A 16,006-nucleotide genomic window follows, 5' to 3' on the forward strand; every position below is an offset into this window, starting at 1 on the left:
TGATTTCTCTAACCGACCCGCCAAAAATTGCATTTTTAGACTTTCTTGCTGTTTGAGATTCCTTCGGTGCCATTCTGCTCCAAAAGACAATTTGAGAATTTCCACGACGTATTGCTTTGTGCGCACAACCGAATAACTGGATAGGTCCACGACTGCTTACGGACGAACTACTATACGTCTGGTTGCGCGTACGTGAAAATGAATTCTCTGATTAAAAACCAACGCGGGAAGTGAGTGCTGGGCTGATGGCTTTTCGCAACGCTCCCTGCTTCTTATGAACGTTTGGCTTATCTGCAGCAGCGATGTAGTTGGGCGGGATAATTAGTATCATATTCGTTCACGCCTGCAACTCATTGAATAAAAATCGAGTGCCTTAGTTGAAAGTGAATTGCTTTATTCAAAACAGCCAGTTAATTGCTGCTCTCTGATACTGTTGCACTGATTCATTATAAACACTGATTTTAAGTACGCATAACTATTGTATTCAGACAGCGCGCAGGGCGGCTCGCGTATGGAAAACCCGTGTGAAATGCATATAGCCGAAAGAGTTTTCCGGTAAACTGTTCAACGGGGATTACTGTCACATATCACTGTCCAAAGCCTGGGAGGATGAAGGGCATGGTTTTCTCCCCGTTTTTTGTTTTTTTTTTGTTTCTGAAGAAATTGTTGCTAAGGATCCAAAAGGCACGCAGCAGGTCTAAGAACCAAGCCCCTTGGTCTGGACACTTGACGGGAGCTAAATGCTGCATGCAACACGATGGCATACCAAAGTTTACCTAAAGGGCTTGGTCATCACATTAAATGTATTGATTCCTTGCGGGACTTAGTGAAAGGGTGATATTACTCACGTTCTTGGAAATGGGCACAATATTTAGTATGTAGATGCAGTCGTTCGTGCACAAATAGCCTTAGTTCAGATTACACCGAGCCCGCAAAGCTTTTACACGGTACTGGCTTTTCAGGCTAACGCGCACAGGCTTTGAGGCGGTTTGTTGTCTTTCATGAACAGCAGGCCTCCATCGAGAAGTCGTTACCGCGGACTGAATTTGATTTGAGATACTGCTTCAAATCAAATTCAGTCCGCGGTGACGACTTCTCGATGGAGGCGAAGTGCGAGACGCCTGCGTATTGTGCGAACGTTTTTGTTTTCGAAGTTTGGCCATGATTAAGAAATCCACATGGTTGAAATTAGCCCGCAGCCGCAAACACGGATTCTCCTAAAGTCGTGTATAGCTCTCTTAAATTAAACGTCACTCCGAACAACCCAACAGCTTCTTACCCATCCCCCACACACGTAAAATGCCGAAATAGCAGTCGTAATGGAGGCACACAGCACGGGGTGATAAATGGAGGGTACTGCTTGAAGGAAAGATAGAATATCTGGGAATTTGGAAAGTTGAGAGAAGTTTTGTAATTCGCATTGTTTGGACTACACACCACAAAGCAAAAATTGACAGAATAATGCACATCACAAGCCCGAGCTTACAATGGACCACCATATTATTCAGGTAGAGTTCCAAGCGCTCACACATATATAGGCGTTTATTGAATGCAAAAGCAGACTGGCCAGAAAGTCGAGAATTTGGGCTCCTACTCTACAACTTAAAGAGAAAGGGTAAAGAAAGAGGGTCGTGATGGGTGACGATGTGATGAGAAGAGTTATGACATATAGTCGCAGTAATTTGTCATAGTCCAGAGCCGTAAAGGCCCTCATTGCCTGCAGAACTTTACACTTGTCCGGCCAAGCGCCCAGTAGTAAATCCTCCGCCACTGTCTCACAGATACTCTGAACTTGCCCTCGAGACCCCCCCCCCCCCCCCCCCCTCCCCCCTCCCCTTTCGAAGATTGGCAGCATTGGAATTAAGATCGGTGAGGGGCCCGGTTGCTCAGCTCCGACACGGACACATAGAACTGGGTCGTGACAAGGGCGCTAGAAGTCGCTGAGCGCCATGAGGTCATTATCACTTGATGGTGTTTTGCTCTCCCGCTATTTACTACTTCCTGTCGACGGAAATAGTTTATGCTCCTTCTCCTCCGAGAGTGCTTGCCAAATGCGCTCCATCCCAATCTTATTCTTCTTGTTATTTCCTTTTCATGGTCCGGATCTGCGGTTACTACCTGTCCTAAGTAGACATATTCGCCTACTACTTCCAGTACTTCGCTACCTAATGTAAACTGTTGTTCCTTCCCGAGGCTGTTGAACATTACCTTAGTCCTCTGCATATTGATTTTCAAGCCTACCTTTCTACTTTTCCTTTCTAGGTCATCAATCATTATTTGCAGTTCATCCCCCTAGTTGCTTAGCAAGGCAATGTCATCAGCAAATCGCAGATTACTGAGGTATTCTCCATCTACCCTTATCCCTAAATGCTCCCATTCCAAGTCTCTGAATACTTCCTCTAAGCAAGCTGTGAATAGTACTGGGGAGATTGTCTCCTTGCCTAACACCTTTTTTTTTATGGGAACAGCAGGCTTTCGAGAGACGCCTGCTGTTCAAACTCTTCATTAAAGTAGCTAGCATTATCCTTTCGCGCGAATACACTGGACACACCACTAATCCATGCTCCACCAACTCCTTAATAGCGCAAGTTGAACATTCCTGAGAGTGCGCCTGTCCAATTAAATGCAAGTATTTGTGCGCGAAAGCCAAGTTTAAATATAGTTTATGGATCAATCCTACATGACGGCGCGGAATTCCACTTCGAACATAGAATGAGTGTCCGATCCAGTCTTCTGAGGCGAATGTTTCGGGTGCCTGACTGGGCCCAGAAGCCGCCATCCCACTCTTTATACAGTTCGAGAGAACCGCGATACCCGCTTATGAAAAAGGCACAACTGTTTAGAGGTCACTTCAGTGGGCGTGCTTTGCTTCAGCATCTGCCTGCACTTTTCAATCACGCTCGCAGTGCGCAGGAATCCATTGAACTCTTGTCGAGTGACCTTGGATATAGGCTGACGTAAGCAGCTCTGTGATGTTTAGAGCAAGAAACTAGTAGGCGATATGGGCAAGCAAACGGATTCCCTAAGGATGACAAGCACAGCTGCAGTTGATATGGTGTTATGGCACAGAAGGAACGGGGGAGTTTTCTCGCTCGAGTGTCAACTCGCCTGCAGTTGATGCTTGTGCTGACACAGACCTGTCCGTATAGATGTGCATATAACTGTGATATTCTGTTCAAATGTATGCCAAAGTTACTTCATCCCGCTAATTGGCACCATCAATTCCTTCAGTATCCCAGGGACATACAAGCGCATCGAAGGTTTATCCATCGCCCATGGTGATCGGATATAGCCTGATCATAATGGCGACTGATGAACGAAGAGTGCACTCGAAAAACTGCTGTCCGAAGGCGCATCCAGAATCTTCATTACTGAGTGCTAACGATTACGTGTAAATACGCGTAAATACACACTAAGTGGTAAGGGCGACAAATATATTGATATTGGGGGGATATATGTGTCTCTTCAATCGTGCCTTTGTTTCAGGCGAAGCATGGCAAGCCAAGCAGTATCTTGAAGGCTTGCGCTCATACGCTCTCTAAAGTTCGCAAACAGAAAAGTCTCATCTTAGAGTGTATCGGATGGCTGTACGAGATGTATCCTACGAACAGCATCTCATACAGTCGTAGCAGAGTGCTCAGTTGGGCCACATTTGATACTTGCTATTAAGTGAAGAACATGACAAAACGTTGATACGGTATGTCCACGTGACCTGCTGTCAATAATTCCCAAGAATTTGCGATTGAAAACATAAGGTATCGCAACTCCATTAAGAGATATCGGGAGAGAAAGGCTAGCACATTTGTACGTCAATGCGATCACTGCACACTTTTCTGCTGCTATGTGCAAACCTTGACGCCGTAGGTACATCGATGTCAATGACACAGCTCGTTGCAATCTCGCACGCGCACAGGCTTTGAGGCGGTTTGTTGTCTTTCATGAAAACAAACGCCATAGTCTTCGTTAAGCTATGCTGTGCACGTGAGGAGCGGGGAAGAATTCTGTATTACCTTTGAAATAAAGGTGTGCTGTCGGTAAAGTGCAAGAATATTGACCGTGTGCATGACTGCGAGAACAATGAGGATGCTTGCATAATGTCTTATTTTGTAGAATGATGCAGCTGAATTTTATTAGAACCAAAGATTTGATAAACTTTGCCTTCAAGAAGTGCATTTTATTCAAAATGTAATCACTATCTGTTTTGGGGGGCTGGTATAGCTCCTTGGACTGTTGTATTTTGTAAATTTCTGCAATCCTTTGCTCACTGGAAAAGAACATTCTGCACTAGCATGTTTTGTTCTGTTGAGGCGCTCGACCTGACATGGGATATTTCTTATTTATAATTTCTACTTTGCTGGTTGCTACTGCTTAAATATGAAACAAAACATTTAGTTTTGACCCACAACTAGCCTTTGGCTATGGGTCCAACAATTTATTTTGTATTTCCATGATACGCTATGAATAAAAAAACGTCCAGGGAACCCCTTTGCATACTAATATGTATAACTGGTAAAACACTACGCTGAAGGTCTTTCCGTCGGTTTCCTTGTTTTGGAACTCGTGCACCAAGTGTCGCATAGCGTTTCGACGAGTAGCATCGTGTTAGACGCTACGGTATTTGACCATGAAGCTACTGGGAAGTGTTATTAGCTTGCTAGTAGTGAACTGAGCCTACCTTGCCCCTCTTGATTCGTTGTGGTGCGCTTGACAACTTCCTTGAATAAGTGCTGTTAGAAAATTTGAGGCGTTCAGTGCGTATGATGGGTGCTTGGTCGGTATGCAGGCTGTTTTTAACGCTATAGCGTTAAGGGCCACGTGTCGCAGAATAGCCGGCGTCGGCGTTGTGGCTGTAACACGAAAATCAGAAGGAAGTAAAGGAACAAATGTTTTCTGTATTCCCAGTACGCGAGGCGAGTACGCAGTCATTCCGCCATCAAACTGCATTGCTTCTTTTCGAATAAAAGTGATCCTTATGCAAGCATTGTCTTAAATTGTCAGCTAATGTTTAGGTGCGCCATTATATAGATAATTGTTAAGCGAGGAGCAAAGAACATTTCCGCTTTGCTTACCTGCGATGTCGCGATCAGTGGAAAAATCCTTCGATCGTACGGTGCTGCCGCAAAAGATGGCGTGAGCTGCCGGCCGATTCAAAGGCTTATATATCCATCCATCTTCTTAAAGCATTGGGATTTAAACACTATCGCGTTGAACTCTTAAATGCGAAGCTTAAGCCTTTTCCAATATTTTTCGCTGCGTTCAAACTTGCATGTTTACTATATATTGTAGTGATTCCTAGTGAGAGCAGCTCACGCGACACATTCAAGAAGTCGACCAAGTGGAGCTGGAAGCCTTGTGACACTAGAGAGCTGGTTCCAGCGACATGGTAACCTACAACCCTGAAGTTCCAATAAACACCTTACACTTTGAGGAGGTGTCTCGGTCCTCGTAAAGGTTCCCAGCCTGGAACTTCGGAACCGCACGTTACGCTTCTTCGGCTACCATGGAAGTTCCGAGCCAACCATCCGCGGCTATCGCTGCCACCGTCCTCTGTACTGGGAACAACTGTAGCGTGATCCATCTTTCATCAGTCGTATACCGACCGCCTTTTTCACACGGCCGCTCTGCGCATGCGCGCCTCTCCCCTGGTTGAAAACACACCACCAGCCTAAGCTGCACATGCGCAGTTCTTGGCCTCCGTAATTTACGCAGCTGTAACTAATCTCGGAGGCTATGTATAGTTAATATTCTTTACAGGCGTATGCGACAGATGGCGGTAGCTGTCCAGAACAAATGTTTTTTTTTGGTGTGTGTGTGTGTGTGTGTGTGTGTGTGTGTGTGTGTGTGTGTGTGTGTGTGTGTGTGTGTGTGTGTGTGTGTGTGTGTGTGTGTGTGTGTGTGTGTGTGTGTGTGTGTGTGTGTGTGTGTGTGTGTGTGTGTGTGTGTGTGTGTGTGTGTGTGTGTGTGTGTGTGTGTGTGTGCGTGCGTGCGTGCGTGCGTGCGTGCGTGTGTGTATGAGTTAAGTGTGGTGTTGTGTCTACGGTACTTTGTATTGCTTATGAATTTTTTTTACGCCTGCGGCGCCAACATGGTGCCCGCCCGATACGAAGGGTAGAGTCAATAAATCATCATCATCATCAACATTCCGGCATTTCGCTGGCGCCAAGGACGTTTTCAACCAGTAGCAGAATACTTTTCAACCACTCCCAGAGGGCGCCACATTTTGTGAAAAAGGTGGATTGGCTGGCCTCCTTCGATCGCGTCAGCACTTACAATCGGTGGCATGATTTCGTTAAACTAAGCAACGTCCTATTCTATCTCATAGACGTTGCAAATCTTTGGTTTCGCTACCGCGAAGCCAACAAATCTACGTGACACATATTGAAGAGCAGCTTCACGAACGTCTTCGAACGTCCCGGGATACGTAAACTCCTCGCAGAACGCCTGCGTGCAGGTGCTTAGCTTCCGGACGAAACGGTGTAAAAGGCGTGGTTGACCTCTGCTAGTGTGTCAATCTGTCCATGCCCGAGACCGAAAGAAACAACCATGTTCTCAAAGAGATCGCTGATGACGCGTTTTAAATGCTCATGGCCAGAATTCATAATTTCATATTTGATTTTATAACCCTGTGCCAGAGCTTTGATGAGCTATACGGAAGCTACGTGCGCGCGTCTAAGCCGCAGTCTGGCGCACCTGCCGAGGGAATTGCTGACTTGGTACTTGCTCCATTGTCCACGGAGCAGTCAAAATGTATGCAGAGCATTCATGACTTCATCCGCGAAGAAGTTGCATGCCAGCTGTCCCTACTACATGCCGTTCAACCAGCCCACCGTCTGTCCTTCGCACATCGCGCTATCCATCGTGCCAGCTATCCGACAAGCCATTGTAGAGAAAGTCACCGGATTCCTGATACCGAGTGTTTCGCTTGTTCCTGTGGATGTATCGCTGACGTAAGCCGAATTAAGTGCTAGGAAGGGGGCCCATATCCCACTCCGTCTTCCCAGAGCAGCCCCACATTTTATGGCCCACCGCAGTCACCTTCGATTTCTCGCCCCGAAGACGCATTACGAGCCCATGACAACCGCCGACAGTCGCCCCATCTGCTGTGCTTGTGGGCTTCCGGTCCACGCCCACTCGAAAAACAACTACAGAACTGTGTCAAAAATACGACAAAATATCCTGTGGTTCTGTCGTAACCATCAGAGTTTTCTGTAGTTCTGTAGTACTTTGCTGTAGTTCTGTAATTTTTCTGTAGTATATTTCCGTTGTCTATAGTTACACAGAAATTTGAGCTAGTTAGTTCAACTTTGATATTTTACCGGCGCTGCGACAGGGGACGAGGAACAAGAAGAGACGACAAGAGAAGCGCTCGGACTAACAACTCCGAGCGCTTGTCTTTGTTAGTCCGAGCGCTTGTCTTGTCGTCTCTTCTTGTTCCTCGTCCCCTGTCGCAGCGCCGGTAAAATATCGAAGTTGTCTGTAGTTCTGTTGCACTTTACTGTTGTAACTACAGAAATTTCTGATGTTGCTACAGAATGTTCTGTTGTCACAACAGGTTTCCTGTCAAAAACCGCAGAGAAATTCTGTCGTAACATCAGAAAATTTTCTGTAGTTTTTTCCGACTGGGCGTCACCCGTCTTTGCCGTCAGCGTCCGCCTTGTCCTGGGAATGATGTGCGTCATTACCTATACGATCCCGAGCCACCCATGCCCAATGCCTCTTCTGGTTAGTCTCCACCTCGTGCTCAATACATCACACAACGCTCGACTTAGCCTTGCCAATGTTGGTACACCGATGCTCGGGCGACATTAAAGGGAAAGCTGAATGCCGCAGTTCCAAAGGTAAGACATTCGCGTTTGATTAACTCGTTAAGTCTGTCTTCTCCGCTGCCAATGGGATTGAATTATTCGTTTAATGCCTTTCTGTTCTTTAACTGGTGGATACGGGCATTGCCATGTCTGTCATAAGTGATGCCCTTTGCCGCCAAATTCGCAAGGTCATGACGCCGCTTTTGTGCCTTTGCGCATCGTACAGCCAGTTAACAGTGCCTCAACCCCGTGACAGCGTGCATGATACAAGGCTTTGCGTATATAATAAAGATGGTGCGGTGTGACTGCTGTCACGATATCTTCGGCAACGGCTTCCTCTTGACCCGCAGTGCTGTCATTTATTGTGCAAGTGCTGAAGTTGCGCTTTCCCCCGTGTGTAATGCTTCCTTCAGCGACACGCTTGTGTGCTCTGCTAAGTTCCTTGTAGCTGCAGACACCGACAATACTCCCTTTTTTCTGCTCTCGCTCCACTTAATTCGACCTCTGCCCACCCTAGCCTTGTCCTCGTTACGCCCATAGCCGCCTCCATCCACGATCAGCGCTTCGTTCCTTTCGCCGTTCCAAAGAATACCGATGGCAGCTGTGCCATCTATGCCTCCAAACAGTTTGCCTTCCCGACGGCTGTTCTTCGCGGCGAGTGTCTCGGCTACATTGAGGAGATGGACCCTGATCTCGCTTACGCATTCTCCTAACCTCGTGCTTTTCCACACTTTGCTGCTCTGATGTCTTGTGCGACGAAGACCTACAAGCCTCACGTCGACGCCCTTCACCGAGCCATGCCTGCCGTCCTTCCGCCAGATCAACGTGACCGTTGTAAGCGCGGAGCGGCGTGATTCCGTTCCCTCAATGGTAGGGTCCTCTGAGCAGCGTCACCTGGCGACAGATAGCGGAAATATTGTAAAAATAAATAATAAAGGGTTTAAAGCATACTGTGCTCGTTGCTTCAGTGGTGCAATGGATTGACACTACTTACCTCAGCAATAAGCGATTAAAGCATATGTTCGAATCCTGTTATAACAACTTTTTAATTTTTCGTTTTTTTTTTAACTGAACATTACGATAAGCTGTCAAGCTCATTCCTGGGGAGTGTTCCCCTTTAGGTTACAATATGTAGTGTTTTTATTTCTTAATAGCCGCAAAACCAGCCTTGAACATAGTCACGAGGTGATGGCATGACAATGGTAACACTAATCACCTTCACCGTAATCATTTCCTGCCTTCAGTGAGTTTATGTTACCTTTAGGTTGCGTTCAGAGACACCTTTCGGTAACTATCGCCATTTAACCCGCTGAAAGGTAACCAGTGAGGAGAAAGAAGTTGCGGGACCTAACCGTTGAGGAGACGGAATTACGCGGTTGGCTCACGACCATAAAGAAGAAAAAAGGGAGATTATTCAGTGGATGTTCTGTGTCGCAGAGTTGTACGCGTAGGCGATGAAGTGAAGAACGTGGTCCCAGTTGGAAAGAGCGGCGGGAGGGTTCACTAACATGGTCAGCATGTCACTCACACTACTGTTGAAACGTTTCTCAGGCCATTCCTCTGAGGGTGGTAAGTAGCGATGCGGTAAATGATTCAGCGTTCTTTCATGAGGGCCTCAAGAGCGTCGAAGAGGAAAACGCGTCCGCGGTCAATGATTAATTCGTAACGGACACCATGGCGAATAATCAGCTTCTGAGAAGAAAGCGACGTCTCGTGTTGAGGCAGAGGCAGAGGGTACTGGTGATGTTTCAGTGTACCGAGTGAGATGATCGACTGCCACAATAATCCAGCGTTTTCCAGCGGGAGTAATAGGAAAAGGTCCATAGAGATCTATGCCAATACAAACAAACGGAGGGGAAAGACAGGGTAACGACTGAAGTGAAGCAGGAGACGGGTGAGGAGTTATTGGCGTTAACAAGATTCTCAAGAGCTCACGAAATTCCGTACAAAGCAGTACATTCCACACCAATTAAACCGCAGACGGAGGTGCGTTTAGGTTTTCAATGCGCCACTCTGGGCACAGCGCAAATGTCGGCGTGGAGATGACGTGAAAAGACTAGGACCCATTTCCGTCCGTCAAGCAGACAACTGCGGCAATAGAGCAGGCCGTCAAGAATGTAGAAGTGATGTTCTTGGCGTATGAGTGCTCTGGACGAATGACCGGGAGTGGGACTTGAAAGAAAGCCCAGGAGGGCTGTGATCCACTGGTCATTCCAGTGTTCGGAGGCCACGCCGACAGAGGCAAGCGACGTAAATCGTAAGCACAGACGTGGTCAGATGAGGAAGCACTAGGCAACGGCGAGCGGAAAGAGTGTCTGCATCTGTGTGCTTCAGGCCTGATCGATAAATGCCTTGAATGTCATTTTCCGGGAGACGGAAAGCCCAGCGAGCAAGTCAGTCGGATCGGTCTTTCAGAGAGGCAAGCGAGCAAAAAAATTATTATTATTATTATTATTATTATTATTATTATTATTATTATTATTATTATTATTATTATTATTATTATTATTATTATTATTATTATTTACGCCCGATGTGTATACATGATGAGGGAGCACAGCAGAAAAGGTTGTCGTAATGACAACTTGACAAGGCCGCAGGCCCCCAAAACAATAACAATGACAGCTTCACGTTGGCAGTGCAGAAAATATGTAATCGCAAAACATACTCTAAAATAAACATAAATTCGCAGCAGACAATATTCTTCACAGGGGGAGGAAAAGGGAACAAGAAAAAAACTAATACAACACTGTTGTATCCCGCATAAGTTTCAATTTCGCTTTCCCTAAACCAGTGCTATCATCATCAGCACTTTTCTCCCCCTCTTCTCTCAAGCTCACACGCTCACTCTCTGTCGTAAATAAAGAGTCTACCCTGAGCTACTGTCTGCGCTTGTTCGTTCCCACCGTCTGGATACCGGACACCACAGAATGGCGACGAGAACTCGAGCATAGTTTTCCGTTCCGAAATCTGTACTTTCTCCATCATGTCGAGCGGATCTTTCCCGCCGCCCCAACCGTTCCTGCCTACGGTAGGCGAAGCTGCAGTACCTTGGCTTATTATTATTATTACATTATTGTTATTAAACATGAATGAGACGCCGTATCGCCGAGTAGAAGAGCGCTGTTTGCGGAGCTGGTCGTAGCTCTGGGAAAGTTTGATGAAGCCACTGACAGTGGCAGGACTTTTCTCCAAGAGCATCTAAAACTCGTCGTCAGCAATGAATTTCAGGATATTATAGATCTTATCCGCTTCGGACATAAGCGAGTTGGCACGTTCGCAAAGGAAAATTGTGACTTCAATATAACTGGCGCAGGTCTCTTTGGCACGCTGAGCGCGCTCCCGCAAGCGTTGTTCGGCACGGAACTTACGCACTGCAGGTGGGAGTCACTTACGCAAAATTCTTAAGTGGAGGCCAAGATGGTGCCTCATGGTTGCCAAACCAGACGTTCGCCACGTCAGTCTGAAAGAAGATTACATAACTTAGCTTGATAGTGCCGTCCCATTTGTTGTAGCTACTGACGAGCTCGTATGCCGACAACCAAACGTCGACATCTTGGTCGGCCTTGCCACTGACGAGGGTTGAGTCGAGCTGCCCTAGGACGCCAGGGCGCAGAACCGTGGTTGGGACGGGCTGCAATGTCGAGGTGGTCTTGTCCGGCATGGTAGACGCAGAGGGCAAAGTACGAATACTTCAGAATTTCAGTGTGAACGTACCCAGAAACTGCAACAATTGTAGGGGTGTGTTTATTCAGGAAGCCCAGATGAATCGAGTTGCTCACGAGGAACTTGTAGCGGAGCGTCAGACGTACAGAACAACCAAGATAACGACAAACTTCGTCTTCTGGGGCACTCACTCGGTGCATGCCGGTGGATCCAGCTATCCATCTACTTAGCTTACCTTACCTTACCCTACCTTACCCTACACAAGTTTGCAAACTTGTGCAAACTTTTGAAATGGGTTAAAAATGAAATATTGAGACAGGCTAAGGACACCAGCTGTATACAACTGTCAGCCGCCTTGCACACTAAAGAAATTTTGTATTTCATATATAATTATTAATTAGGTTCATTTTCTAAATGAATTTAGACAATAAATGATTTGCAAAGCTGGAGAGCACCTTCTGAAGCCTCCGATTATTTATTTGCGATAAAGAAACTCACTCATGTTTGTTTTTGAGGTCTCCAAAGAAAGCACGAATAATAGCAAAACAATCACGTGACAAGGGCATTCGCACGCTACGACTGTGCTGTTATGTTCATGCGTACATCATTAGAATCTGGCCTGTTTTCTGATTGAAATAGTAGTTGCACGCAGTTATTCTAGGAGTTCACGGGAAAATCTCGTCACTGCTTTCTCATAAGGGATATGTACAGATTTGCTCTTCTTTGGAGTATTTTTTATTTCATTTCACTTCTAGATTTGGCCCAGACTCTAGGTTTTGCTAAAGCAACAATGTTGAAACAACTCTAGACATAAGGCAGAAAGGAGAATCTATTGGATGTGATGTATTGTAAGAAGCTCTGTACTGAAGGCTACCAATGAGCAATCATGGACAGTTTATTTAAAACGCTTTCATAAAAGTAGCTGTTCGAACACCACCACCAAAAACAACGCTTGGTGTGCAATTATATTCTTATGCTATTCCATTTAAACATGAGTCAACTATCTTCAAAACTAGATTTCCATATGCAATACAAAGAAATATGATGGTATACTGAAATGTACGACGGCAATCGCTGCCAGAAAGAGGGAAAACGCAAATATAACAAGAAAGAGAAGTTCGTTATACAGTGGACACTGAAGCAGCAAGGATGAGTGACCCGGGGAAGCAGGCTGCAGCGACGGAATGGCAGCAGTCGGAACACTGGTGAGGACTACAAAAGCGTCCAGCCTTTCTGAAAATTAAAACGCGCCGTTAGACTCATAGTTCCACTCTGCGAGCGTGTTATAAAGCATACAGTGGCTATGATGCATTGGAATCACGAAGCCGCATGTACACAAAGTTTTGCGATGGTCATTCAGCGGTAAGGGAACGGTAGAAAATACATCATATTGCATAAAAAATGAATTTCACAGTTGGCTTCTGCGTCAGCGTGGATTTCACTGGCACTCTTTAAGCGTCTTCTGGGTGTATTCGGGGTGTCTGTGGCTGCGGTGCTTTGCAAAGTTGAATCTACTCCCGCTTCGGAGGCCTTGCTTTGGAACTGTGACGCTTCTTCGACTCCTGACTTTCGCCCCCTTGACTTCCCTCTCGATTGACCTGAGATTCCACATCAAGCTGGGGTTCCAATTCAGCACCTTTCATCGTAACCCCCGCCACGACGTCCTGTGTGTCGAGTTTTGGCTCGCATTGGAAGTCTGCGGAAATGCCTCTGGTATTCGTACGCAGGTCAATCGCACTGGCGCGCTTGTTTTTTCTCCCGACTGCAGCGCCACCTTTCATGGCCTTGCTTAGATTCCCGTCGCTGGCGCTCCCATGCGTGTTCCGCTTTGCTAAGGAGAAGTAACTACCAAGCCTGCTCAAGTCCAGTGCGTTGCTGCTCCTGGTTCTTATCCTAAGTATTGCGCTGGACTTCCTGGACAGGCTACTGGCCTTGCTGGTTGAAGACAAGGTATCCCTGGTGTCAGCGTTTGGTGGCGCGTCAGCCGTACTTGCCTCTGAAATCACCTTTAAACTGTGGCTTGCTGAGCGTGCCTGTGATCCGGAATCAGCTATGGGAGCTTCGGACTGAAGTGCAGATTTCGAGCCCATTGCAGTTGTACCACTGGCGGAGTAATACTCCTTGTTGTAGCTCCGGTGACGAAAGCAATGGAACACGTCTTGGCTAGGCGGTAACCAGCCTTTTTCGAAGACTTTCTCTGCCACGTACGAGCCGAGCAAGATGATGACGATGCCGAGCGTCATACTAATCAGCCGCACGGGGAAACCCTGGTCCAGCCCTTCGTGGTACTGCGGAAGACTGCCCATCATCGTTAAGCCCAGCGACGGTCCGCTTAATAGCCACCGAATGCTGCATCCGACGAAGAAACCTGGAAGAGAGGAACGCATTTTGTTAGACACTGCCGCGAATGCTGCCTCAAAGCGTTATAACAGTTGGGCCACTGGTGATCTACAGCAAACGCCATCATACGGCAGCCCAAGGCAGCGCCACATGAAAAACGTCTAACCGACTCGAAGCCTGTGCCCTCTGAAACTCGCACTGAAAATGGTGGTCAATTGTATGTTTCGGCTTGCAGTGTGAATTGTTCTGTACATTTCTGCATTGTTAAGTATCTTAAGCAAAATCAGTACCTACCAAGTGCTTTATACCCTGCGCGCGTCCTGCCCCTTTATTAGCCTTTATTGCGAGAGCTACTTCTGAATTTTATACCGGTGGTGGGGCATTAATATGGTATTGCTTTGCTTTGGTTTGGTTTTGGGGTTTAGCGTCCCAAAGCGACTCAGGCTATGAGAGACGCCGTAGTGGAGGACTCAGGAAATTTCGAACACCTGCGGTTCTTTAATGTGCACTGACATCGCACAGCACACGGGCGCCTAGCTTTTCGCCTTTGTTTGGAGTGGGATTTCATTTCTCGAAGTTAAACACGGCTTTAAGAGAGCGGATACAGGCTGATCTCAAACGTCTGGTAATTTTAAAATTGGGCAAACTTCGAACAAAAGTAAATTTCGCTCATTACACAGTCGTTTCGCACTTCGCCCCCATTGAAAACTGGCAGCCGCGGACGAGATTTGATTTGAGACACTTGGTCAGCTGTAAGTGCCTAAAAAACCAATGTCGAGTAAAAAATTAGGCGGTAGCTTAGCTCTGGTTAAGCCTGGATATACAAGCGAAACGCTTCAGTTATGCTTGATTTGACTTTATGGTTATGCTTCGTAGCTTAGCTGGTATTGTATACATTGTTTATCTATAGGCGTAGACTTGGTTACTCAATGGCATATGTTTATGAGTTTAGCTTTGGCTTTATCATTTTTTTTTTTTTGCTGTTGTGCAGCCAACTCCCAAGCGAGTACTTATGGATCGGACGAATTTAGTTTCTTAGCTTTTGTGCGCAGTCTAGCAGTAGCCGCACTCTCCATCCCTTCCATGTCGAACTCGCACGCCTATTCTTTGACAAGCGCATTATATAGCCTCCTTGCGCATGCGTAGCAGTGCGCAGCGCATCTATGGTAAACACGCGGCTGCAGCGAAAGGTCAAACGGTGGGCGAGGAGGCGAAGCGCGCAGTTTTAGCGACAGCCAGGAGACGACGCACATGCGCAGTAGCACGTGGCTGCGCCGAAAGATCAGGCGACGGAGTCTGCGCCGGCGATAGCTGCGGCAGCGGTGAGGAGCGACCACCTGCGCGGGGCGTGACGTCACTCGGTTTCGCGCATGCGCATAACTCACCATTTCGGTTCACGCGACGCTCGGCTCTGACCCACGTAGTGAAGCTTTTCGCTTCAAAATTCCTAGGACGTGGGCGATTAGACACTGCCACTAAGTACCGAGACGGATAAATGAATTTAATGAGATGACCGAGCTTATGCATAACCTTGAGTGGGTCATCGCGTTACACGCCACATACAGCTCCCGTCAAAAGTCTACGCCCAGTTGGTATGCTTCGCTGTTGTTCGTCAACGGCCATATTCTTTCGAACGCGGGGTAATAATCGCGCTGAAAATCCTCCCAAGCTTTTTAATGGGGGATATTCTGGGAAGCTACACTTAGTAGTTTACAAATCTTTTGGAATATATACTTTTAACTAGGGCTGTAAATATTGGCCCTGAACACTGCCCGAATCCGTCTTGCCTTCTACACTGCCTGAAGTTCGAAGATCGCGCATTAATTCTAAGTGAGAAACTTTAATGTGGCGTTCGCACAACCAACCATAGAGTATATCGTCCGTACGCTCTCGTCGCGCAACTATCCACTTATACAGCCGTGTGCGTACTATATCAAATATACGTCTCGGAAATTTTGAAATTGTGTGGCGCATATGGCACCGCAAGAACCTCATACTGCAAGAAACCTTCTCTAAGTGTGATTTATTGGGGTTAGTAGCGAAGTCATCAGTTCATCTCCCTGCACTTATTTGTTTTGGCTACGGGTCGGTTGCATTAGCATTCGGCGAGCTCCCAGCTGCCACAGCCTCGATCTTACTCAGTTTGGGAAGCAGGCTATGCATAGACTCCTCTCTACTCCCTGCCAGACTTCATT

The 16,006-nt window shown here is 46.8% G+C and overlaps 1 protein-coding gene across 1 annotated transcript in view; it reads right to left on the reverse strand.

The window, feature by feature from the left end:
* Window positions 1-12,395: 12,395 nt before the first annotated feature.
* LOC146197006 (uncharacterized) overlaps window positions 12,396-16,006 on the reverse strand; it is a 40,686-nt gene continuing 37,075 nt past the window's right edge. Inside the window, exon 14 of the mRNA XM_084597109.1 lies at window positions 12,396-13,839. Coding sequence (XP_084453235.1) covers window positions 12,983-13,839 — 857 coding nt within the window. The 3' untranslated portion in view covers window positions 12,396-12,982. The remainder of the gene's footprint in view (window positions 13,840-16,006) is intronic.

Source organism: Amblyomma maculatum, chromosome 3, assembly GCF_055883805.1.
Source record: "Amblyomma maculatum isolate TAMU_Amacu chromosome 3, ASM5588380v1, whole genome shotgun sequence".
Lineage (NCBI taxonomy): Eukaryota > Metazoa > Arthropoda > Arachnida > Ixodida > Ixodidae > Amblyomma > Amblyomma maculatum.